This window comes from Populus trichocarpa, chromosome 9, assembly GCF_000002775.5.
Source record: "Populus trichocarpa isolate Nisqually-1 chromosome 9, P.trichocarpa_v4.1, whole genome shotgun sequence".
Lineage (NCBI taxonomy): Eukaryota > Viridiplantae > Streptophyta > Magnoliopsida > Malpighiales > Salicaceae > Populus > Populus trichocarpa.
The window spans coordinates 7459207-7485351 of record NC_037293.2 but is presented as its reverse complement, the minus strand read 5'-3'; the positions used below and the strand labels follow the sequence as shown (position 1 = coordinate 7485351).

The following is a 26145-nucleotide window of genomic DNA, read 5'->3' as shown; positions in this document are numbered from 1 at the left end:
GAAGAATTACCGCAGAATGCTAAAAAGAGCACTGAATTTCTAGAATTGCATGCAAAATGGAATTTCTGAACTAGTTTCAGTTTTGCTTCTTGTTGAAACGGGGAAATCCCATTCCCATTCCCATCCCCATCCCCATTTAGTTCAATTGGATTTAAAAACAGTTGACTGATGGATTCAACTACAAATGTTCATAGATTCTTCACATCACACTCCATTAAAAATTTAAAAGAGCTTTAGATACGAGTAAGAAAGGACGCAAGGAATAGTCTTCATAAAGAAGAAATAAAAAGAAAGCAAAATCCCGAAAGCAAGACATCTAATTTTGAAAGGAAGGTTGATTTCCAGCACCAGGTGGTTGCCTCAATCTCCTAAGCTCATCAATCCACTGCTCTCCACCAACCCCACCCGCCCAGTCAGGAACAAAACTACCCAACGACACACCACGCATTGCCTCCATAACACGTGTCGCATTCTCTGGCGTCAACGGCGCATTCCTTCTACTCTCGTCCTCTCTAAACGCCCTCAAGATCGCCGTCTCAGATTCCTCTCCTACTCTCTCTTCTTCTAATTCCTCTTCATCGCCATCTTCGCTGCTGCTGCTCTTTCCCTCGACATCTTCGTTTAGGTTAAGAGTCGAGATTCCATCCTCTGCTTGACGCGCACAGTGGCCGTTGTCAAGGTGGTGCTGGTGGTAATCAGAAAAGTGGGGATTGTTATGGTGTTCTTCATCTGAGTTTGATTGATCGGAGTGGGAGTCATCGTAATCAACGGCTGAGATTGGCTGGTAGTATTCGGGCGTGTCATCGGGATTCGTTTCGGTATCGCTTTCCGAATTGTTGTCTACAAAACAGATAAAAAGAAAAGAAAAGTAAATTGGAGATTATAAACCAAGAATAAGGAAAGAAAAGGAATGTGAATGTGAATGTGATTGACTGATTTTACCTTGAAGGAGATCGGGTGGCGAAAAGGGAGTGGCGTTCATCGTTGGAGATGGAGATAGAGAAAGAAAATTTTAGAAAAGCAAGGCCAAGATTGATTGATTTATTTAAAAAATAAAAAGAAAAGTGTCAAAAATACAGAAAGTTAAAAATAAAAATGCTTGCACCAGCCGGGAATCGAACCCGGGTCTGTACCGTGGCAGGGTACTATTCTACCACTAGACCACTGGTGCTTGTTGATCTAAGAGTTCAAGATAAACTACATTATTAATGAATACAATCTAACTTTTGGTTGCCTGGAAGAGAGTGCTTTGTTTGTTTTAACTTTTAACTAGAACCACACGCATTTGATTTGAGCTCACTCTGCAAGAAGGGTGGGTTGTGGATAGTTACTTGAGGGAGGGAGGGAGGGTGGGTCGAAGCGGGAAATGGGGATGGTTCCCATAGGAAGGGCTTCGATTTCTCGGTCTCTCCCAATCCATGTTCCAAATATATCACTATCAAATCCGAATTCAATTCCTAAGAAAAACGAGTTGTTGTGCAGCTTCATCCGAAACCAAAACAATTCGGCGGTGAGCTGTTTTTCCCAGTTTCTTCCTTCTCACTAATTTATCGAAAATTGCAAAAAGAAAAACGCAATAGTAATGTAGGCAGTTAAGCCTGAACGGGAGCTCTCAAAATTAGCTCCTTCAAAGAGCCTGGTAAGTGTTACCTGCACCTTAAAAAGGTAAGCCAATTGCTTGTTCATCTTTATGCTTTTGGTTGGATGTTAATAACGTTTATTTGAACTTTGAAATTTGGTCTTTTGATAGGTCGAGAGAGGTGGGGATGATGCATTCCTTGTTCACGACTACAATGGGGGAGTTGTTGCTGTTGCTGACGGTGTCTCTGGGTATGAAACCGTACATAAGTATATTACTATTCCTTTTTATCACGCATTTTTATCACCCTAAAATTCTTGGCATGAAGCTCACTACTAAAACTTCTTATATTACTGATACAAAGACGAGTTTTGTTTCCTCAACACCACCAGTGAGTTTCTTTGTTTGGCTGGTGGAAAACTTGATGATATTACTGTGATTGTTGGTCAGGTTGTGAGCTCACAACATATATTCTTCCCTTGGCTGAGGATCAAACTGGTGAAACTCGTAGAGAACAGGAAAAAACACTCGAATCATAGTCACGAAGTTCTTATTTATTCTTGGCTTCTAGGTTGTCTTGTAAAGTTTGAGGATCTTGTAATGACGCCAAGGAAATTGAAAGTGTCCACATTTGAATATAAATTGACGCTACCATGGAAGCGAAATTACATAAAAGATCACCTCCTCCTCCTGCGCCTACCAAAGCCCCTTTTTTCCTTTTCTCCCATCAAGTAGTTAGAAACTTAGCATTACCCTGTCCTTTCACCAATGATAGCCGTGTCAGGTGAGTATACCATCGGAATGTGCTAAATGGGCAATCGCTTCTGCTGTCATCTACAGGCCCCCCGTAAAGGTTGATTCAACATGAATGCAGTGACAGTACTCCCAGTATGCTGTAGGGGTGCAAAAGCTGCGGTTTACGAATTATAAGGCCGCAGAAGCATGCGTCCATATGTGGAAGGAAAAAAAAAAAAGCAAATCCAAATAGAAAAATGATAGTCTTGGTTAAAAATAAACCATCTCCTAATGATGCCATTGAAATTGACCGAGACGAAGGAAAGTTTTACCCGGATACCATTCTTGTAGATCCAATACTGTCATCTGCTCCTGGCATAACCAGACTCGTGGTATCATTATGTCAACCTATGATATCTTAATATTCGCCAGACGCCATAAAAGAGACCCCCAAAAATAAAACCGAGTAAAAAAAAATAAGCTCCAAAATCATCAATGGAATCACCACGATCAGAAAACTGAGTGGAAATCAATAGCTGCAAAAAGAGAGATAGCAATGGTAACTAACTCTTGAGTATCCAGATAAACGATAAATTTTTTTTTTGTTGAAATAAAAGAATCTTGCATCATTATGAAACTGAAAATTTTAAGGAAAAAATGCAGGGACAACAGGATTATTAAATGAGCAGCTAAGTATTCAGCAGTAAATTCTATATGACCAATCAATTTGACTCGTAATACCAATTAAATAGACAGCAACTGGGCCTGAAAAAATGGTACACGTGCTTGCTTGTGATCTCTCGTGGGAAGCTAGCATCTCATTACTTGTACACATTATTGTGATGCATCAGCAGAATAGCGAATACCCTTTCGCTCCTTGGTTATTCAAGTGACATTGTCACTGTTACTATTATCATTGAGTTCCTGAAAGAAAGATTTTGAGGCCTCGTATGTAGACCAGGAGATTGCTGCGGCTGGTGCATGGAAGAGCATCCTTGGGATCCAACCTCTTATGAGGCCTCTGTAACCATCCTTTTTAACTATTGTTTTAATCACATCTCCAATTGAACCACTTTTAAATCTGTCGCACCCACAAACACCCTGCATATCCAATCAGTGTTCATTGTTATCGTTAAGAGAAATTTAACACCTGTAATAGATTATACACAAATTAACACATCCTATAGTCTTTATGTGACAATGACAGAAAGTGAACCTGAGAACTAATTTATCATGTAGAGTGTTTGATTTTACTTTTAAAAAGTGCTTTAGAATTTTGTTTTTGCTTTAATTTTTTTTTAATGGTTTTGGATCATTTTGATGGCATTATTTTGATGCATTTCCAATCAAAAATCACTTTAAAAAACAATCACGGCCACAATCTCAATCTCAAACATTACCTCACTCCATCTCCCCTCCTATGCAAGGGTTTGCACCACAGGACAGGACACCAATAGGTTACATGATACATCTAGTAGCCTTAGAAGATTCTTACAAGCTATGCCTCTTGAAATACAAAATGGAGTGGACCAATGAAATTGTTCAAGAGCTTCAACACAAATTTATCATCAATACACTTACTAGGCATCACAAAACACACAACAGAAAGACATACAAAAATTGACTAGTGTCCAAGTTAGCTCAGGAGTCGAATTATGTGGTACTTGCATAAGTAGGTGATTACTGCTGGCTAGGCTAGATGGTCAAGTCATTAGTATTTGCGAGGCTCTATGGAAGTCAATTACAGAGAATAGCAGGTGTTTGGATGAAGAATATCCTAATTTATAAATTGGACATGAGCCCAGTGTTTGCTGCTCCATTGATAGATTGATGTCCCCGCACTCTATTGACTTTCCAGCGATGTTCTTTACATCATTAGTGGAAGAGGCATAACAAGTTCCTTAACAAACAAACAGACATGCAGAGGTGTGATATCAGTAACATGAGAATACCAATTTAACATTCGGTATTCAACTCTTGTAAAATTCATTTCGATTGAGACTGATAAGGAATAGTCAGATGTGGAAGATTAAACGAAACCCATAACAGTATAAACAATGAGAGATGACAAATTGCTTCCCTTACAGCCATAATACTTGTAAAGCACCTAATATACGGTTTGCAAACTGCTAAAAAATTACATCGGGCTCGGTCAGAAAATGAACTGTTGTTATGGCGTGCCACAACTTTAGAAGATGTTCGGACTATGGCAGCATAAAAAAACCAATAGGATGATATAGATATTAGATATGAAGCCGGAATAGTGCGATTAAACAGGTAGGCATCCTCTTTCTCTATTTGCCTCATATTTTCTTAAAATTGGCAAAATAGTTCACTGTGAATTAAAAACAGAGCAAGAAGAACAATACCTGACACTGCAACTGAGTTTTAACAACATCGAGTGGTGTGGTAATAGCAGCCGCCAATGCTCCAGCTGCAGCACCAGCAGTAGCATGAAGAACCCAGTTCTCATCATTAGCACTCTCAGGAGAAATCTCCATCAAGCCCTTCTTCGCAGCCTCATATGTTGCAAAATAAACCGCAGTAAATGGAGCATTCATCAAAACAGTCGTCCTATACGAAGCATAAAACGCACCAAACCCCTCTTCTCTCACCACCCTCTTAACACAATCCCGAACACCCTTATAAACACTATCACTCCCCAATTGCAATCTCTGCTTTACCATATCCATTGGTGTAAAAACCGCATCGCTAGCAACCGTTGCACAAACACCAGAAATGGCGTGAGCAATTGAACTATTTGGGTTGTCTCGCGACAAATGTTTCTTGCAGACTTCATAAACTGAAAAATGGACAGCGTGGGCAGGACCAGCGCCAAGAGCCATGGCGGCAATGCCACGGTAAAGGGAAGAAGGGCCTCCGGATTCGAGAAGGGAATTGAGGACGTGGGTTACACTAACAGATTTAATGGGGCAAGACCCGATTGCTTGCATATGGGTCTTGACTGTGTCAACAGGGAACATGGCCATGTGTTCTACAAGACCGGCTATTGAACCGGAAATCATGTATTGCCAAAAATGGAGACCGTCGTAAGAGGTTGCGGAGGAGATTTTCTCCGAATGGAAATCGGGGCGGAAATCGGTGGGGTTTTGGAATTTGGTGGTGGTGGCATCGGTGGCCATGGTGAAGAATATTTTGTCGTTTTGTTGAGAGAATTGGTGGAGTGAAGAATTGAGAGAGTTTGACTATTCTTGTTCTGAGATAGATTTTGGTGTTGGGTGATAAGGGTTACTTACAGCCATACATACAACACTTACACCTGTTGAAGTTTAGCAGAAAGAAAGGGATAAATGGAGAAGGAGAAGGAGAAGGAGAAGGAGAGGAGAAGGTGGTACTTGATGGTTTTGGAAGTTTGACAATTGAACCAGTTAGGGTTTCCAAGATTTTGGGTCTCTCATTTCTTTACAAAAATATGTGTCATGTAAGATTTGACTTGGTTGCGGTAAGCACGAGGGTTTAGGTGTCCGAATGTCAATACAAGCTAGTCCCTAAATTCTTAACTAATTTTAATTTAGACCTCTAAACAATATTGTTTTTGGTTATTTGACACACACATTACAAATTACACGTTCGAGACCACATTGCAAGATTATACCATACAAGCAGAATAAACTAGGACAATTGTTGACCAGAAGGTGCACCATGTTTTTTTTTGGTATAACTAGATATGTTTAATGATGCTTCTATTTGTTATATTTTTCAAGGTTTTCTTATATTATTTAACATTTAACAAAACACTAATAAAGATATTGCTTTTAATGCCCCTCCTAGAAAAAACATTATTAATTCCAACAATGCTTTGTTTTTTTTAAATCTTTGTTTTTTTTTAAAAAAAAAAATTTATTTGATTTTTATGGGTTATTCTAATCTCATGACCCGGGTCATGAGTTTGAAGGTATAACTTGGTTGATTCAATTTTTTTTTCTTTGTTTAATTATCATTTTTTTTCAATCTTATCCTTAAATATTTTATTGTTTGAGAATTATGTTTCATGATATTTTTTGATTTACTTTCTACAAGATTATCATAGTCTCGTGATCCAAGTTATGAGTTTGGTGGGTTAACTCGGGTCATATTTTTTAGTTCATTTTGAGAATTGATTTCTTAAAAAAAAATCATACTTCAATATTGGATTGATTGAGAAATATGCTTCATTATTTGTTTCGGCTTATTTTCTATGAAATTATTGTGGTCTTATGATCTGGGTCATGAATTTGGTAAGTTATCTCAAGTTATTTGTTTACTTTTTTTTAATTGATTTGTTTTTCTCAATTTTATCTTTTAATATTGGATTGATTGGAATTTGACTTTCACAATTTTTTATGATTTTTTATGGGGTTATATCGGTCTCATGACTCAGGTCGTGAGTTTTATATGTTAACCTAGATTAACTCGGGTCCTTTTTTTTATTTCATTATTCGATATTTAGTTGATTGAGAGTTAGGCTTTACAATCCATTTTGATTTGCTTTTTGTTGGGGTTATCATGGTCTTAAGATCAGGGTTGTAAATTTGACAAATTAACCTCGAGTTGATCTAATATGTTGTCATCTTGATATTTTTAAAAATTTATCTTAATTTTTTTAAATTATATTTTGTATTAGTTTTTCTAGGTTGTCTTTGAACTTTCTAAGTCGATTAGATCATATCTAGTCAATCCCAAATATTTTTTTTGTTTGCTGGAAAAAAACATTAGTAATGCTTGAATATTTTTTTTATGTTAAAAAAATTAATCCAACCAATAACATATTGTGGGATATTGATATGGTACTTTTCTATTAAATTTTGTTGTGATCATTGTATTTAAACTATTAAATTAAAAATAAACTAATAAACATACATAATTTTAATATATATTAAAAATGGTGCCTACTTAACTATTAATTTTTTTTCTTTAATCAAATCTAGATCATCAAATTTAAAATGTACATACCATAGTCACTTACGAGAGGCAAGAAAATCATCAACAATAATTACTTTGAAAGCACACATCTAGCCAAAGCATTTAATCATAGTGTTTTTATTTTGCTCTCACCGAGGCTACGGATATAGACAGTTTCTTAGCTAAATTCTTTTACTAGATGCTAAAAATTCATCACATGCATAACAAGGTGATAAAGTCGGATCATCGGTGTGATGGTGCGCGCGGATAGAATGGCAGAGCAAACTCTAAATTGAACGGTTTTGAGATTAATAAAAAAAAAAACTATAATTTTAAAGGTGTATAAATTATTTGGCTATGATATATTAACTAAACTTATATTGCTTTAGGTTTGGTTGATTATCAAACCGAAATATTTTATATATTGCTTTAGGTTTGGTTGATTATCAAACCGAAATATTTTATGTTTGACATGTTCATCAGACTTATTTTATGTTTGTTAGACTCATATTATTTTGAGTTTAACTGATTATCAAATGACAATCAATCTTGGATCTGATATATTCACCAAACCTATATTACTTTGGGTTTGGTTGATTGTCAAACCTAAATGTTTTAGGTTTGTCATATTCACCTTATCTATATTGCTTTAGATATAGCTGGTTATCAAACTCAAGTATTTTGAGTTATGCCAGACTCATATCATTTAAAAAAATTTAGGTGAAAATTATCGTATCCACATATTAATAAGTAAAATAATTTTTTTGAAAAAAGTCTTAATCTCTCCAGCATCACTCTTTTTCTTTTTTAGCTTAACCATCAAAAGTCCAAGGAGAGTTTTGGCGGGCTATCTAGCAATGTTTTAATCAAGCAAATGAGCAATGCATTTTATTTTCTTATTGTTTAGTATTAGTTACTGTGAATTGTGAAAGATGCGATGTACTCCACATTCATTTGAAATATAAAGATGCAATGTGTGTTGGAGCCTTGATGATAATTCAATTTTTATCATGTTCAAAAGGGAACATGAAGAGTCATGTCCTATTGTGATATCACTAGCTTGTGTTTTCTCCTTGTATCAAAAATATTGTAACTTAAGGGATTAATTTGTACTTTAAATCCTTTTCGTGTAATTGGCACCAAAGTTTCAACAACCTTGCATTTGTTTTTTAATTGAAAAATGCATTGAAAGTGCAGGAAATGATTTGGACTATTCTCTCCGTTCTTGTTGTATGAGAACGCCTCTGAAGGCTGCAGAAGCACGCGAGCTCTTGTTTGTATGTTGCACTACCCATTCATCTTCCTAAGATTTCTGGGTTACAAGCATTGGGCTGCAAGCCAATCCATAGTCTAGAAATCTTTCTGAAGCATGGAAGCTCTTTGAGTGATGTTTTTGTCGGTAAATCCAAAGTTTTGGTGTTTGATAGTCAATTTGAGGGCCTTGATAGCTCTACCTTCTTCAATTAGAATCCTTCGAAAGATATGGTTGAAAAGGAGGCCGATTTGTAAAAGAATTGTTCTCTTTTCAACCCTCAAAAGTTACAGCCTTTCCTAAAAATCAACTAGTTATTTTTACAATTGAAAAGTGTTTCATAAAAAAATGGATTTTTTTTTTACTTCAATTTTTTTTTTTTAAATCAACTAGCAGAGCAATGTCACCTTCGGCACAAATTGGCAGCATTTCAGCCTTACATGAGACAAACGCACATATCTGTCCAAAGACCACCGAACTGCCACCACAATTGGCGAGTCCGTGGCCTTTTCAACGTTCTTTCTTTTTGAAACAACATGCTTGTCGGTGTCCATTGCAATAAAAGTACTAAAAATATGACCTCAAAATGATCAGATAAAATTTCTACAGTTAATTCTGGCAAGTTGAAACGATAACCATAGGAGAAGTGGCTGAAAATAGAAATTACCAGGAGAACGGATCTCAAGATCCATTTGGTCCCAAATAATACAGGGATAAGAAGTTGACTTGCATCAACCAGTAAGCGAACAAAATCCATGCTCACACAGGTTTTGATAACTTCATTGCATTACTTGTTTGTGATTTTATTTATTAGATTTGTCGCCAAGATGTCCAAGAACAATGGATATGACTTGGTCATTCTGATATGTCCCGGATGAAGGCATTAATGTCAATCTCAGAAGTTCCACCTTCAGCAATTGCATGTTCACATACTTGTTGAAGCTCTCTTGATCTTCTCCTCATTTCTTTGACTTCAGCTCTTTCTAAATCCATAAATTTCTGCACAAGCCCTGCAATTTCCTCTCTTGCCACCAAAGTTTTGGCTACCACCTCTTTCTTCATTCTCCAACCTATCTTCCAATCCTCCACAATTACCTTACTATGAGTCAGTTGGTCAGCAACTATAGGGAAGGTAAGAAAAGGCACACCAGCAAAAATACCTTCTTTAACAGAATTCCACCCGCAATGTGTCCAAAACCCCCCCACAGAAGAATGGCACAACACTTTCAACTGGTCACACCATGTTTCTACCAACCCCATATCACCACAAACCTGTCTCAACCTAGAAGTTTTATCGCGTGCCACCCACAAGAATCGGACACCACTATCACACAAACCAGCTGCAATCTCATCCATTTGTGCACTTGAAACTGCAACATGGCTTCCCAAAGACACATACAGAACTGAACTTTCAGGTTGGCAATCTAGCCATTGTAGAATGTTGAGTTCATTGTTATTGCTACTTGAAAAAGAATTGTCTCTAAGTTTCAAGTCAGGTATGGCAGGACCAATGGTATAAACGGGAATTGAAATTTTATATTTTAAAGCCTTTATAACTTGAGATTCAAGCTCATAAATTGACGGAAATAAGAGGTACCGTGCTTTAGGAATCCACGAAATAAGGTCCAAGATTCGGTGAAGTGTATATTGGTTGCTTGCAAATATGAAGGATGGGAGATCCAGTAGACGTAATGGAGAAACTCCGGGGATGTAATCCACTATTTCATTACCCTTTTCTGTACCCAAATAGAGAAGTAGGCATACAGCAAGCAAGTTATCAGTATTTTGCATTTCTTCTGGACTTGTAGAATCATTGAACAAAAAAGAATTTATAAACTCTTAGCCATTATGTAATGCTCTGTATCAATTGAAGCTTTTCTATTCATTCACTACATGTATCATTTGTGGCTAATGTAACCGACAGATTTAGACAAAGAGTCCATTATATATACAGCAAATTTGACATGCTAAAGCAGTACATTTATTATCTCTACAATAAAAATAATTCACATGCTAACATAAGATAAATCCATTTACAATTACTAGGCAACGAGGATCTCAGAAATTTTGCTAAGATATTATATGTATTATAATGGCAGTGGAATAATTCTTGCTGAAACTAAATTATAACCCTTCTCTGAAAAGAGGAAAGAAAGCTGGAATTGACCTTACCTGACAAGTCCACGGGGAAGTGTCCATGTTGTGCAAGAAGATCAAGATGATAAAACACAGAAAACACTGTCGAAGACATAGGAAAAAATGAAGCCACCGGAATATTCCTTCGATTCCCGACACCAATCGCCCAAAACAGGAAAGCATCGGTCACTATAAGAGTAGGCCTCAAAGGCTGATGAAAACTATCAAGAAGCTCCTCAAATGGAGTCTCCATCTTAGTGAAGACAGCTTCAATGAACCCAATTGGATCAGCGTTGCGGACCAGCTCTGATGGAATAACGTTGGGTATGGAACCAAATTGGAGGTTACTGGGGCTGCTGTTAGAACTGGAGCTAATGAAGCCAAGCCATTCTTCAGTGACTACAAAGGTTATCAGAGTGTCTGGTTTTTTTGATGCAAGTATGTTGCAGAAGTTCATCAAGGGGTTTACGTGGCCTCGACCTGGATAAGGTATGGCCACTACGTGGCAGCTATAGGTTGGTTTAACGGTAACAGCATCCATGTCTGAAACAAGGCAAGGATCCTTGGCTGTGAATTTTCAAGCTTGTAGAAGAAAGGAGTAGGTTATTTGGGAAGCGTAGATGACGACAATGCCCCCTCTTAAGAGATGGTGGAGTGGACACAGGGATATTTCCAACGTCATTGAGTCTGAGTCATCCGAAGAAAAGTCTCAGTCGCTTTTAGTGGAAAAGGGTAAAATTGATGCCTTTCCATAGAAAACAGAACGATTATAGCCAGCCATCCATCATATGCATCACTGTGTAAAGATTACCCAACATTTTCTTTGAAAGATCAATTTAACTCTCAATGGAACATGAAGAAGAGGACCAAATTAGATTTCAAAAAGAAAAAGAAATACTACATATATTTACTGTCTCAACTCTCTATGGACTCTATTTGTGCGTGGAAATCGAAGTACAGTGTCAATGTCTCAAGTCATGTTTAAACGAGCCAATCTAGTTCAATAGGGTAAGCACAAGCATGCAATAAACTGACATTGCTACGCTCCCTAACAGATTCATTCATGAACTTCTTTCTCATTCTTCGTGTTCTCCCTTTATTACGCATTTGAGTAATCTTGCAAGTTGCAACCAAATTCGTAGTTAGAGTGGACATTTAGTTTTAGACAACAAGGAACAAAGCCAAGAAGTTTAGCCACAAGGAAGCAGCAAGAATATTTTGTTCAACTTAATATGGCTGTGGCATGATATGCCTTTGATGAAGGCTTCAATGTTAGATTCGAAGTTCCTTCTTGTGCAATTGCGTGCTGACATGTCCTGAAGCTCTCTTGCTTTTCTCCTCATCTCTTTCCCTTTATTGCTTTTCAAATCATGAATTCCTGCTATTTCATGTTTTCTAACCAAGCTTTCTGCTCCTGATTTTTCCTGCATCTTGTAACCAATCTTCCTTCCAATCTTAATTTTGAATTGAAGCTATCGGGAATGTAAGAAAACGAACACCTGAATAAATGCCCTCTTGAACAGAATTCCATCCACAAAGTGACAAAAATTCTCCTACAGAAGAATAGCACAACACCCTTAATTGGTCACACCAGGGAGGGCACTTTTAGTCCCAAGTTACCTCAAATTACTTTCAATTCAGAAGTTTCGCTACGTGCCACCCACAAGAACCGAACACCACTTAACGGAAATCAACTGTGAATTCATCCGTTTGAGTACTGGAAACTGAAAGAATGCTCCATAAAGAGAAGTATAAAACGGTTTTACTAGTTTGGCTGTAACAGAGAACGGAAACTTTTTCCTTAAAATGTCAATGGTTCGGGGTTCAAGTTCATAGATTGTACGGAATAATAGATGTTGTGCTTGATGCACCAATGAGAAAGCTCCAATAGCTCTGTCCAGAAAGTATTGGCTCCAGGAGAAGAAGATAGCTTCTTCAGATTCATCATAGACAAAATACTGATATAGTGATTTAGTAGTTTAGATATTAAACATACACAATCCTGGTATTCATCCATGAAAAATATTTGGCAAAGATAATATAACATTTGCTCTCTTCAACTGTTTAAGATACAGTAAACCATTATCTTTTGATTTTCCATAAGTAAAGACAAGAATTAAGTTCCAGACAACACACATTTGATACAGCATTATAAGCATTTTGACCAACCTTTTTCCTAAACCAGATTTACCGTCTCACTGTGATATTATCAGAGTACGTAAAACAACCAAGATGAAAGCATTCTATTGCTCAGAAATGATAAATAAAGCTAAAACGTAAATAAGATGATCTAACTGGAATTGGTCATTCAGCTGTATAGACCAAGAAGCCCCTTTCTATATTCTAACTTGCATGTAACAGCACAATTGAGAAATTTCAAGCAGTTCGTTCTGAATTCTGCATTTGAATCTTCCGTTTATATGTTTTTCCACGTGCTTTGTAGTACATACCCTGCACATTGGTGATTCTGATGTATTTGTGAAAATGATGATAAGTAACAGGCTCAAATAGATTTTGCTTGCTGCATTTTGCTTCGTTAAGATAATTACCCAAGCAAATTTAATTCAAATGACTTGTAAATGAATTTCCAGTTAACATTTATTCCAGAAAACAAATGGCACATGCTTCAAGTATTCATTCATAGTTTTATACCAAGAAAAAAGTATTCATTCACAGTTGAAAGAACCTAAGAATTAACATGACAAATGACCAATGCTGATTTCCCTGATGAAGGATTTGATGTTGGTTTCAGATGATCCATCTTTGGAGATTGCTTGTTGGCAGTGGCGGAGCCAGAATTTTTTTGATGAGGGGGCAAATTACTAATAAATACTATGACTTTTTAATATAATTTTTTTTTAACTTGATTGAGTTACATGATTTAAAGTTTTGAATAACTATTTATTCTCAAGGGATTTACACTTGAAATAATTGTATAGTGACGTGTTAATTTAATCAATGAACCTACTTATTTTTTTTATTATCATTAGTGTCTACATAATAATTAACACAACTACATAATAATAAAGTCAGTTGAGTTACACAATAATTCTAAATCTTTCTTATGATATTCATAGCAAAATATACATCAATTCATCAAAACTCATTTCAATTCATATCTATATGTATATAATAAGTATGTTGATTAAATTATACTTAATCATTTTTAGACATTTAAATTATTTCTAGACACACACAAAAAATTTGTACGAACTCACTAAGTTAAATATGTGAAACAAGTTTTAATATTATCCTATACTTTCAAATAAGAGAAAATACCGAGAGAGAAAAGGTGTAACTTATAGGATTTAAACTCATCCCCTCTCCTAACTCCAAGCATTTCGATAACAATTAATTACAAATAAATTTGTGATATAAAATGACAATTAATATATGTACATTGTAAATTAAGAGACCTCAATTAAATAATTAATCCATAATTATAGAACTAAGAGACCTTAGTTAAATAATTTCAATAATCTACCATGTCAATACAAGAGATGTCAAGAATAGTGGTTTTGCATGAACATTAATTTATTCATTTATAATAAGAAAAAAAACATTTAATTGATTAAATTAGTAAATTCAAACATTTATTTTGAACATATTTGAACACATTCATATTAAAACCCCTAAATTATCATAAACCCTAATATTTTTAATAACTAATTATAAAAAAATAAAACTAAAATTAGATAATGAAATAAATAGAAAAGATAAAAAAAATGTATTTAAAGTATAAAGCAAAAGAAATTACTTAGTTCTCTGAACTTTAAAAGAAATTTGCATAAGAGAGAGGAAGACAATAATTCAAAAGGAAAAATGACTCTCTATTAATTAGTGAAAAAAACAAAAAAAAAAAGGAAAAAGTTTAAGTAAATAAACTGAAAATATATATTATATTATAATATAAGTAAACAGCAACTTTCCACTTTCCGTGTATCAAATCCTCCCCAAATTATTATATTAATATCCTAATATAGAAAATACTTTAAAAAAAAATGAAGGGGCAATTGTCCCCTTTTGCACCCACGTGGCTCCGCCACTGCTTGTTGGCATATCTCCTGAAATCCTTTCACTCTCCTCCTCATCTCTTTTCCTTCATTGCTATCCAAATCCATAAAATCCCGCACAAGTCCTCCAATTTCCTCCCTTCTCACAAGATTTTCAACCCTATACTCTTTCTCCACTCTCCAGCCAACCTTCCAGTCCTCCACGATTAACTTGCTGTTTGGGCGTTGATCTGCAGAAATTAGGTAAGTGAGGAAAGGAACACCTGCAAAAACACCTTCTCGAACAGAATTCCACCCACAATGCGTCCAAAATCCTCCTACAGATGGATGGCACAACACCCTCAGCTGGTCACACCAGGGCACTACTAATCCCTTATCACCGCAAACCTCTTTCAACCTAGAAGTTTCTCCACGAGCCACCCATAAGTATCGAACACCACTATCATGCAAACCGCCAGCAATTTCATCCATTTGGGCACTGGAAAATGAAAGAAAGCTCCCCATGGAAATGTACAGAACGGATTTACTAGGTTGGTCATCTAACCATCTCAAGTAGTCAATGTCACCATGTGCAGTAATCGTATGAGATCCATCTTCAAGTTTCGAGTACGGTATTGAAGGACCAACAGTATAGACAGGAAAGGAGAATCCTGCTTTTATAGCATCAATGGCCTGGGGTTCGAGCTCATAGATGGAAGGGAATAAAAGATATTGTGCTTTAGGCACCCATGAGAATACCTCCACAATCCGACCCAACATGTATGGGTTGCTCCCATTAATGAAGGAAGGGAAATCCACCAGACTTGTTGAAGAAACTCCTGGAATGTAGTCCGCACGTTCATACCCTCTCTCTAAACCTCGCACACAAAGGAAACAAAACATGAAGCAAATCCCATTAAATCTCTGCATCTGGATCCATAACTAATTAGAGCAATGCACAATCTTTCAGCAATGCAAATATGATCGTAGACTCATCTTTCATTCTCTATATTTCTTTTTGCTGGTATTTTTACTTGTTCCAATACTGTGGATTAAAAGAAATGCTAATGCCATTCAATCATATAGTTTGGAAACCTGCCCGGTACAATAGTCAATCAGGTTACTGGGCCATTGGTTCAATCAATGAGTCATGACAAATCAAACCTTATTATCACTTGAGAAAAAAAATTAAATATATAAAATGTTTTGAAAGAACAATAGTATTAAAAACTACAGATATACAAAGACACAGCTAAAAGAGCAACAATATTACAGACTGAAATTGTTAAAACAACATGAGTGATTTTAAATTTCCATGTCTTCAGTAGATTACCAGAGTGTTGACCTCCATGAAGCTTAAGCTTTGAACTAGTTGAATATTTCAAATCATGGCATATCTTTTGAGAGTTCTAATTCCATGAAAATTAGGCGAAGATCTTCGATAGTAGTTCAAACGTAATGTCCTAAACACATTTGATCATAGTTTGACTTATAAAATAGTAATGATGGATGATGCCAAATATTCAATCTGCCTGCTGAAGACCTATATGAAATTCTTTTAGAAAAAGAAAAAAAATAGTGAAATATGAAGATAGATCCATTATAGGACTCTTAGTTCTATCATTTTTCCATGTTCATATTCAGAGAAAACTACACGAGATGGGATTGTGAAGCTGTTCTCACCTAACAAATCCACTAGGAATTGTCCATTTTCCCTGAGAAGATCCAAATAATGAAACATTAAAAACACATTAACAGACATAGGCCAAAATGAGGCCACTGGAATATTCTTCCGATTCCCGACCCTGACAGCCCAGAGCAGATATGTATCAGCTATTATGACAGCCGGCGGCTGCACAAGATGATCCAAAAATCGCTCAAACGGAGCTTCCATGTTTGTCATGAGCGCTTCAAAGAACTCTAGCATGTTGCTAGCGCGAACTAGCTCAGACGGGACAACATTGGGAATAGTGCTGAAGCTTATTTGATCAGGCTTAGGATCAGAACCGATGAAACTTAGCCACTCTTCAGTGACTACAAAAGTAACACGGATGTCATCTTTTCTTCTAACAAGTGACTTGCATAGTTCCATCATGGGATTGATTTGGCCTCGACCTGGATAGGGCATCGCCACCACGTGACACCCGGCGGCTGCTTCCCTGTAAATGTATCCCATCTCTGATGAAAAGGGATGGTCAATTTGGTGGACGCTTGACAGTAGGGTTTGAGCCCATTATATTCACAATTCACAAAGAGGGGCATACGGAACTGTTCTCCATGAAATGAATAAAATAATTAGACTAATAAAAAAAAAACGACCAATTGTTTCGTAGTTGACCATTTTTTTTGTTGATGTTGCTTTCTAAACTAGTTTGATGAATTCTAGGATAGAAAGACAAGCAACTCAGCAGTAGCTCTCCTAGCTTAAAGAATCTTCCTCCTGCCAAGGTTCTATGACCTTTAACTTCTTGCAATTTGTTTTGAAGGTAGTATAGTCTTCTATCGAATGGTTTCGAAACAATGGTGGGTTGATTGTTTTCCCTTTCCTTTCTTCCAATTTGTTTTTGGTCAAGCAATTGAGATCGAGGAGATAAAAATAGAACAAAGGTTGCCATGCATTGAAGTAAATGGTCCATCGTCTCTTGCAGTATGCAGGAGGTTGCCAGGTGGATCGATGCTTTCGGTACAAGAAGTCTAATGTTTAGCTCTATAGATTTGAGAACAGTCCTTTACTTATGCGGTAGGTGTTTAAGTTAATCAAGTTATATAAGTTTAATTTTTAATTTTTATTTATATTTAAAATTTAAATTACATAATTTCAAGTTAGTTTATCTTTGAATTTGAATTTCAATTTAAATTATATTTATTGAATTAATATTTTTAATTATATATATATATATGAACTGTATAATTTCAAAACAATATGTTAAAATCCTCTAAAATTAAAATATATCATTCTAATTGAAAAAACAAAACATTACCTGAAATGGAATTGATAACTTCACAACCTTGTTTGGAGTGTTGAGTTGCAGTATGTAGCTTCTATACACACATGACATGATGCATTGTTTGGCATCGATCCTAACTATGTCAGGACAACTTAGGCTGCCAAGGCTGATTGTAAGAGGAAAAATTCATAAGGAAATAGCAACCGGGGAATACAAATATTATTTAGCTAGAAGTTATAAACAATATATGGAATTATGTGATTTGCGCGCGCGACTGATTCTTGTTATTATGGTTTCTTATGCTGAGCTGAATAACATTGCTGGAGAAAGCAAATAAAGGTCATAATATTCACAATATTCATCAATGAAAATTCACTTCATTTGCATCTTTTTGTGTTTTTCAGAACGTGGAGAAGAACGTGTGGACTACATTCCTGGAATTCCTCCAACACGTTGAGTAGATTTTCCTACAGTATTCTATGGTGTTAGAGAATAATATAAATCATATCCTGGGACCTCACCTAATAACTTAAGTTATTGGGTTGAGATGGTTCTTTGACATGGTATCAGAGCCTTGATGACCAATTAAGTGGTCTCGAGTTCGAATCTCACCATCCCCATTTATTTGATAAAAATTAAGCACAAGGTAATGTGGGTCTGTACAAGTTTTAAGCCCAAAGAGTTTTCACTTGAGGGGGTGTGTTAGAGAATAATATAAATCATATCCTGGGACCTCATCTAACAACTTAAGTTATTGGGTTGAGAGTGTTCTTTGACACATGGAACTGGTCGACAAACCTTGCCCCGAGCTTTAGAGCCCGTTTCACTGGCGTCGAAAGCTGATCAGTATCTTCTTTTCACTTCTGTCTATGAGCTTGCAGCCCAAGTCATTGACGCTTTAAAGTTGGAAGTTACCTTTCCCTGTCCACCCTGCTGGCCCTCCTATAGGACCTATGCCTTCTTTCGAACCCGAAGACTACACTTCAGTTATTAGCAGTAATCACGATATCCCTGGCTACATTGATTGGCTAAATTCCCAACCTAAAGGTTCTGTGCTGTATGTTTCAATGGGAAGTTTCCTTTCAGTTTCAAGTTCCCAATTGAATGAAATTGTTGCCGGGGTTCATAATAGCGGCGTTCGGTTCCTGGGGGTGTCACGAGGGGAAACAACTCTTTTTAAAGATGACTGTGGTGATATGGGGCAAGTAGTGCCACGGTGTGACCAATTGAGGGTGTTGCGCCATCCTGCTATTGGTGGTTTTTGGACACATTGTGGGTGGAATTCCACTCAAGAAGCTGTTTTTGCTGGAGTTCCAGTGCTACTTCTCCTATATTTTGGGATCAAATTCCAGACAGAAAAATAATTGTGGAAGACTGGGAGATAGGGTGGAGAGTGAAGAGAGAGCTTGGAAGTGAAAATTTGGTGACACGAGAAGAAATTGCAAAGCTTGTGAAAAGTTTTATGGATGCAGAGAACAGTGAGGTGAAAGAAATAAGGAAGAGAGCTAAAGAACTTCAAGAGACTTGCAGTGCAGCAATTGCAAAGGGTGGATCATCTGACACCAACCTTGATTCTTTCATCAGGGACATTTCACAAGGCCAGGCCAAGTGAGCAGATTGATTATGAATTAAGTAGTGTTATTGAATAATGATTGCTAACTGATTTAGGGTCTGCGACGATGCTTTTTCGGAAATGATTGTGAATTTGGAACTCTTCTTTACGAAATCTGCATTATAATATCGAAGTCTTTAAGCAGAATACGTTGATTAGACATTTAGGCTCTGTGGATACCAATTTAGCCCCCATCATTTGCAAAATCGCAGAAGGACAAAGGCAATATAATCACGATTTACGTTAATTCCGTGACCACTTGTATTTACGTAATCCAAATCTCTTCGCTCTCGGTATATAAATCCAGAGCATAAATAAATATGTATGTTGGTGAGATGTTAGTTTCTTGGTGCATAAATCCAACAAGACAAGGACAAGAACATGCAACAACTTTGCTGTAGTAACGCGATAGCTTCGTTAAAAGACATCTGCGAGTGGTTCGTGTATTTTTATTTGAATAGAGCATAGATCCAAAGGCTGGGAGCATTAACATGTCACGCTTCCTGAATTATGCGGGCAACACACAGATAAAACAGAAATGTCAAAATCAAATCAAGTGGTGATATTGTCATCTTCTAAATCTCTTTTAACTGCACATCATGTGCGAGTCCTTGTCTTGCTAGCCTTTGATTGCTTCCGTTCTACTACAAATTATGGACAGAGAACACCTTCCGTTCAAATCATTCTAGATATACAGATGGACTCTAACATGGACGCCGTTGACCAGCGATCAACAACCAACTGCCATGTGTTAGCAGTGCCCTATCCTGGCAGAGGCCATGTCAACCCCATGATGAATCTCTGCAAGTTACTATCTTCAAAGAAACATGATATTCTCTTCACTTTTGTTGTTACTGAAGAGTGGCTTGGATTCATTGGCTCTGATACTAAACCCAGCAACATTAGATTTGCCTCGATACCAAATGTCATCCCTTCTGAACTAGTCCGAGGAGCTGATTTTCCTGGATTCTATGAGGCTGTGATGACAAAGATGGAAGGTCCATTTGAACGGCTACTTGATCAGCTTGACCCGCCAGTGACTACTATCATAGCCGATGCTGAGTTACTATGGGCAATCACCATTGCAAACAAGAGAAATATTCCAGTGGCCACTCTTTGCACTTTGTCAGCAACCGTATTTTCAATATTGTATCATTTTGCTCACATAAAAGACCTGCAAAAGCTAGCCAATTTGTTAGGTACTGTTAGTGTGATTTCTTAACATAAATTGCTTCTCTCTTGTCTCTTCCCATGCTGATTTTTCCCTCATCGGACTAAAATGAAGGACATCTATATATTCTTGCTTGCATTCAAAATTGATATTTTATTCCTTTTGAGACTTGACGAATAGAAATCACTGATGGAAATTGGTGTATGTTTGCCTATATTTAGATGATGGAGAAGAGATTGTGGACAGCATTCAAGGAATTTCTTCAAAGCATGTATTAGACCTTCGAACAATCTTCAATGGAGGCGAGGTACGAGTTATGCAGCTTACTTTGGAAAGCATTTCATGGGTGCCAAGAGCACAATATCTTCTAATCAACTCCGTCTACGAGCTTGAATCCCAAGCCCTCGACGCACTAAAAGCAAAAGTACATTTACCAATCTATCCAGTTGGTCCTTCCATACCTTACTTTGAACTTAAGGACAACTATTGTGTCACCGCAGGTTCTGATAGCACCAACTATTTCCAATGGCTGGATTCCCAACCTACAGGCTCTGTTTTGTATGTATCATTAGGAAGTTTCTTTTCAATTTCCAGCAAGCAAATGGATGAAATTGCTTCTGGGTTGAGAAATAGTGGTGTTAGATATTTGTGGGTGGCTCGTGGAGAAGCTTTACGGCTAAAAGAGAGTTGTGGTGAAAAGGGGATAGTGGTCCCATGGTGTGACCAGTTGCAGGTCTTGTGTCATTCTTCTGTAGGGGGATTTTGGACACATTGTGGGTGGAATTCGAGTCTTGAAGCTGTTTTTGCAGGGATTCCAATGCTTTCTCTCCCTTTATTTTTCGATCAGGTTCCCAATAGTAAGCAGATTGTTGAAAACTGGAGAATTGGGTGGCAAATGAAGAAAGATGAGGGGACTAAAATTTTGGTTAAAGGAGAGGAAATTGCAGCGCTTGTGCAAAGGTTTATGGATACGGAGAACAGTGAGGGGAAGGATATGAGAAGAAGAGCGAAAATGCTTCAGCAACTGTGCGGGCAAGCAATAGCAAAAGACGGATCTTCTGATAAAAACCTTGATGCTTTTATCAGAGATATTTCATAAAATTCCTGATGCTTGCAACTTGTAGATATTTCAGAAGCCTGTTTAAGCAGCTTAATGTAATTGAAGTCTACTAGATTTCATGATTTGAAGCTTGTATCAATTGGCTTTTCATGGAGTTCACAAGTATCTGAAACATTATTCATTTAGATGTAAACTGCAAATCCATCAGAGAGCTGTCGACCGTTTTGACAATTTCTTTGACTGGGCAGGTGATCATTCTTAGATTGAATAGCATCAGCATTTCTTTCTTTCTTTCTTTGGTATAGATCAGCATTTCTTTTAATCAACAGGATTGGAGCAAGTAAAATCCTAGCAAAAAGAAATAGAAAGAATGGAAGATGAATCTAAGATCATATTTGCATTCCTGAAAGATGATACGTTGTTATATTTTATGGATCCAGATGCAGAAATTTAATGGGATTCGCTTTATGCTATGCTTCCTTCGTGTGAGGTTTAGAGAGCGGACATGAACGTGTGGACTGCATTCCAGGAGTTCCTTCCTTCATTACTGGGAGCAACCAATACATATTGAGTCAGACAGTGGCGATTTTCTCATTGAGCAACCCATGCATCATTTTCCAGTGCCCAAATGGATGAAATTGCTGGCGGTTTGCATGCTAATGGTGTTCGATACTTGTGGGTTGCTCGAGGAGACACTTCTAGGTTGAAAGAGGTTTGTTGGTGAAAGCCCATTTCGATATTGCGGACTCTGTTATCATCCATGTCTTTTAATTAGGGCCCAGAGAAAGTTCACGCCCACACCAATGACAATGGCCTGTCACAGTCCCCTTTCTTTTGGCATCGCAGGACCACTCATGTTGAAAGAGACCAAACAAAACAGTAGGATTAGAAATTAAAGTGATTACGGTTTTTAAAAAAATATATATTAAAATAATATTTTTTATTTTTTTTAAATTTATTTTTAATATAGTACATCAAAATAAAATCTAAAAATAAAAAAAATATTAAATAAAAATACAAATTTTAAATTTAAAAAAAACGTAGTTTTACTTTTAACCGTGTTACATACTTTACCTTAAATAAAAAAAAGTTCCTGCAAAATATCAGTAATCTGGAGATATCAACAGCTAATTTCTTTTCCTTTTTTAAAAAGAAATCTGAAAATATTAATAGTTTTGTATTTATTTTTTGGTTTTAATAATCAAAGTATTCTCCGACCGATAGTAAACCGTTTATATTTATGATATATTTTAAACCGTGAATGATATAAATTAATTGATATGTGAACGAAAATAATTAACATTAACACCGTGCAAACTAGACCTCGATAGCACATTAACGCCAAATTGCTGGGAAAACAGAAAAAATTTAATTGGGCGTAACTATATTTCTGTTTAGATCTAGCTAGGTTCAGATTTTTTTTAATTTTTTTCCTATCCTAATTAATTCACAACCATTCCTTACGAGAGGGGGGGTATTACACTACAAGGTCGATGTTGATATACCAAATGCTAATGTTCAAACAATGAGTATAACAAACAAAACGATGCCGTGTCAACAAAAAAAAAATTGAATGGTGCAAGATAGAGTAATTTTATGGTGTTCATGGGTAATTTTAATTATTGAACTTGAATCGAGTCTTGAAAATAGAAAAAAATATATATGTTTGGAGTTTTAAATCTTATATGATTTATTTTTAAACAATACATGTGAAATGTGAATGTAAACTAAAAAAATATATATGAAATTTAGTATATTTATTTTGTATAAAAAAATTAAGAAACAATTAATATAAATGTATACTAAGACTTTGTTCAGCTTAGCATAAAAAAGTTAAGAACCAATGTTTTCGAGTCAACTCGATTGTTTTTTTTTTTTTGTCAAGTACCAAGGCTTTGTTTGACTGGTTACTTTTCTGTTGAGGAATTTTTGCTCTAATGAGTTGTTTGACAAACATATTCTTAGATCTATTTTGACATTATCTTTTGAATAAAAATGATTTTTTGCCGAACAAACCCCAATTAAATTCAAAACATTTTAAAAAAATTCAAGGACCAATTTAAAAAAATCTTATGGTTCCTTCACATGTTTTTTAAGCAATTTAATATCGAGGTTATGGACTTATATAATAAAATGCTAACCTAATATTAAAATACCTGCTTTTCATCAAAATGTCAAAATTTTCCAAAAATTCTAAAAATTCTCTCATTTCAAAAATATACAAAAAATAAAAATAAAAAGTAATGATTTAGCATTTTTTTTATATACACAAAAATTCAAAAAAAAATTTTGCAAGCATTTTTTAAACTTAATAACCAATTTATTAAATCCACGAGAATTTAACCAATATTTAAAGACTTTAATTTTATTTTTTTTTAGAATTAATGGTGAACATTTCAATATAAATATTGTATCTACAAGTAGACTGATATTTAAATACCAAGAATTTATTAGAAAATTCTCATAATATTTTCATATATTCACTGATTTAATTGGGAGTATTTTTACCGTTATATATGAGTTGTGAAAAACTCTTTTGCCTTATAAAGCAGGTGAACTATGTTAGGGTACTTATATGATTTTTTTCTCGCAAGAGTTTAGTTAAAATATTAGATTTATTCATTAGCATTAATCTTTATTTAAAGTCATGGACAAACTATTGGTTAAGAACTCATCAATATCTTAAAGCTATATAAAGATTATATAATTCAGCTTATCTCAAATAAAATATATTAAATAAAATACATTAAAAGTATTAATACATTTTCTAATTGTAACTAATCTCTTACCCTAAGTTTTCATATAAGATTAGTTCACTTGAATCTTCTATTGACCTGAACTATATAACTAAATAGCGAGTCTTAGATCCTCAGATCCCACTACACCGCATGTGCACGTGCAACAAATAAAATATCACTATAAATAAAATATTATTGATTACCCTGACCACTATAAAATTTTCAATGCAAGATTTCCTGAGCTGAAATGCATCGTGGCACTCCAGAAAACAACAAAAGACATTAATAAATAGGTCCCATAAAAGTTGGAAAAGCCAAAGCCCTAAAATAAGAAATTTAAAATAATTAGTAATGAAAACGAACAGAGAGAAGGACCGCCGGAAGCATTTGGCATTATTGAACAGTTACTTTTTATAATTTTTATTTATAAATATATTAAAATAATATTTTTTTACTTTTAAAATTTATTTTTAATATTAATACATCAATACAATTAAAAAATATAAAAAAAAATCAAAATGTTTTAAACGGAGGCCAGGCGCGAAATAGACAGGCACATAGTTTGATTGGTGGATAATTAGATATTATAAAAATCAATCACTAAATGCCAGATGCAGTCCATACTATGGTATGAACAGTAGCTCAATCATAGATTATGGGATTTACAAGAGAAATGCCCAGAAACTCTAGATAAAATTACTTGATAGATTTTTAATTTTTTTTATTAACATGGTGTCGTACCAGTTTTTTTTAGAAAACTCTCTTCACAAATCGACCCTGCAACCAAAAAATATATAGCACAAGCTATAATCCAAACTAGAATAAAATATGTGAAAAATAATCAAATCGGCAATCGGGTCTATCTAGAAATTCTTCAAGATATCTTCTTTTCTTCTTGAAGAAGAGATCAAACCTTGAGTCTGGAACTTTTATCAGCATTGAGTTTGCGAACTTATATCTTTTTTTTTTAATTTAATATAGATGTTCGGACCAGCTTGCATGTACCTCGACTAATTTTACGGGTCCTAAAATTAATGATTATATAAGCCTCTAGTAGTTATCATATAAATAATTATAAAGTTCAAATTGAGATGATAGAAAAAATAAATTTTTTAATCTTAAAATTTTTATAGACCACCTAGATGGTTACTTGATACTGGATATCTTATCTTCTTAGAGAACAGTCTAGTCTGGCGCTTCTCTTTGTATCTAAGCACACTCGCTTCCCTTCTTGTCCTATCTTCTTCCATCACCGGCACCTCTCCCTTCTGAATATTATTTTCCACGTTAATTTTACAGCTAAATCACACACCAGTCAAATTAACATATGCTAATTAAGTACCGAAAAGAAGAAGAAAATCAACTTTGAATGCTCATCTGAGAAAATGAAAGCTAAACTCGAAACATAAAATGCAGTCCCTAAGCTTAAAATCATAGCACTTGAATTAATATATACATGTGTAGATGATAGGTTTTCTATTTTCAAGATCCAATTCAGCAAGAAAAGGGAGAGTGAAATGACAAAGGTGAAGAAAAGTAAGTTTGTTGAGTACTAACATAATAGCAAGTGCTTTCCATGGAAAGAGAGTAATCATCGGCCAAAAGTGACCCACGATCAGACCATGCATCCAAGACCTCTTGATAATTCAAGTTCAAGTTCAAAGACACTCTCTTCTCATCTCCATCCCAAAATCCAAGACTCTCTTCCTTTATAACCTTACCAGTACTATAATGGCTGTCTTCAAACTCAAAGAAACTGCTTCTGCTATCATCAAACCTAAACATTTCTGATCCTTCTTCATCTTCAACAGTTGGATACTCCTCTGAGTCCATAAAATCCCAACCAACTAGACCATACATGTTATCACTTGACAACCTTTCATCATCTTCAATTCCCAAAATCCCTTCCAATTTCATCCATAACATCAATATCTCCATTAATTGGCATATGCTTCTTTTTTGTTTTAATCCATAACATTAATATAGTGATTGATACATATGTATCTTAGAATTATCTGAG

The 26145-nt window shown here is 35.6% G+C and overlaps 7 protein-coding genes, 1 non-coding gene and 1 pseudogene across 14 annotated transcripts; 3 read left to right on the top strand and 6 right to left on the bottom strand.

Annotated features, from left to right (window-relative positions):
- Positions 1 to 145: 145 nt before the first annotated feature.
- LOC7478783 (uncharacterized) lies at positions 146 to 1066 on the bottom strand. The gene is made up of 2 exons (XM_002313928.4): positions 943 to 1066; positions 146 to 840 (listed from the first exon to the last, which is right to left on the bottom strand). Exons 1-2 carry the CDS (start codon positions 980 to 982, stop codon positions 317 to 319), a joined length of 564 nt encoding a protein of 187 aa, XP_002313964.1. The 5' UTR covers positions 983 to 1066; the 3' UTR covers positions 146 to 316.
- Positions 1067 to 1100: 34 nt separating this feature from the next.
- TRNAG-GCC (transfer RNA glycine (anticodon GCC)) lies at positions 1101 to 1171 on the bottom strand. Its single transcript has one exon. It is a non-coding gene; the product is annotated as a tRNA-Gly (tRNA).
- A 174-nt stretch (positions 1172 to 1345) lies between these two features.
- On the top strand, positions 1346 to 2221 carry LOC112328696 (probable protein phosphatase 2C 26). 4 transcript variants are annotated; one of them, XR_002983829.2, is made up of 3 exons: positions 1346 to 1639; positions 1751 to 1830; positions 2030 to 2221. XR_002983829.2 is itself a non-coding variant. In XM_024609070.2 (3 exons), the coding sequence occupies exons 1-3, from the start codon at positions 1367 to 1369 to the stop codon at positions 2034 to 2036; spliced, it is 231 nt and encodes a 76-aa protein (XP_024464838.1). In that variant the 5' UTR covers positions 1346 to 1366; the 3' UTR covers positions 2037 to 2221. The 4 variants fall into 4 exon arrangements, 1 of the variants encoding a protein (XP_024464838.1); XR_002983827.2 differs by having other exon boundaries at positions 1346 to 1665; XM_024609070.2 differs by having other exon boundaries at positions 1346 to 1510.
- LOC7454833 (uncharacterized) lies at positions 2116 to 5769 on the bottom strand. 4 transcript variants are annotated; one of them, XR_002983825.2, is made up of 4 exons: positions 4684 to 5768; positions 3056 to 3415; positions 2647 to 2850; positions 2116 to 2489 (listed from the first exon to the last, which is right to left on the bottom strand). XR_002983825.2 is itself a non-coding variant. In XM_002313929.4 (2 exons), the coding sequence occupies exons 1-2, from the start codon at positions 5455 to 5457 to the stop codon at positions 3200 to 3202; spliced, it is 990 nt and encodes a 329-aa protein (XP_002313965.4). In that variant the 5' UTR covers positions 5458 to 5768; the 3' UTR covers positions 2892 to 3199. The 4 variants fall into 4 exon arrangements, 2 of the variants coding, with proteins under 2 accessions (XP_002313965.4, XP_024464837.2); XR_002983824.2 differs by having other exon boundaries at positions 2116 to 2850; XM_002313929.4 differs by lacking the exons at positions 2116 to 2489; positions 2647 to 2850 and having other exon boundaries at positions 2892 to 3415.
- A 3248-nt stretch (positions 5770 to 9017) lies between these two features.
- LOC7454834 (UDP-glycosyltransferase 87A1) lies at positions 9018 to 11466 on the bottom strand. Its single transcript, XM_024608225.2, has 2 exons — positions 10641 to 11466; positions 9018 to 10204 (listed from the first exon to the last, which is right to left on the bottom strand). Exons 1-2 carry the CDS (start codon positions 11143 to 11145, stop codon positions 9324 to 9326), a joined length of 1386 nt encoding a protein of 461 aa, XP_024463993.1. The 5' UTR covers positions 11146 to 11466; the 3' UTR covers positions 9018 to 9323.
- Positions 11467 to 14474: 3008 nt separating this feature from the next.
- On the bottom strand, positions 14475 to 16835 carry LOC18102069 (UDP-glycosyltransferase 87A1). The gene is made up of 2 exons (XM_024608508.2): positions 16280 to 16835; positions 14475 to 15468 (listed from the first exon to the last, which is right to left on the bottom strand). The coding sequence occupies exons 1-2, from the start codon at positions 16770 to 16772 to the stop codon at positions 14579 to 14581; spliced, it is 1383 nt and encodes a 460-aa protein (XP_024464276.2). The 5' UTR covers positions 16773 to 16835; the 3' UTR covers positions 14475 to 14578.
- A 388-nt stretch (positions 16836 to 17223) lies between these two features.
- LOC112328677 (UDP-glycosyltransferase 87A2-like) lies at positions 17224 to 19156 on the top strand (annotated as a pseudogene).
- Positions 19157 to 19676: 520 nt separating this feature from the next.
- LOC7478784 (UDP-glycosyltransferase 87A2) lies at positions 19677 to 21676 on the top strand. Its single transcript, XM_002313187.4, has 2 exons — positions 19677 to 20355; positions 20549 to 21676. The coding sequence occupies exons 1-2, from the start codon at positions 19695 to 19697 to the stop codon at positions 21424 to 21426; spliced, it is 1539 nt and encodes a 512-aa protein (XP_002313223.2). The 5' UTR covers positions 19677 to 19694; the 3' UTR covers positions 21427 to 21676.
- Positions 21677 to 25252: 3576 nt separating this feature from the next.
- LOC18102068 (protein CHLOROPLAST IMPORT APPARATUS 2) lies at positions 25253 to 26063 on the bottom strand. The gene is made up of 2 exons (XM_024608771.2): positions 25683 to 26063; positions 25253 to 25393 (listed from the first exon to the last, which is right to left on the bottom strand). Exons 1-2 carry the CDS (start codon positions 26061 to 26063, stop codon positions 25253 to 25255), a joined length of 522 nt encoding a protein of 173 aa, XP_024464539.2.
- Positions 26064 to 26145: the final 82 nt, after the last annotated feature.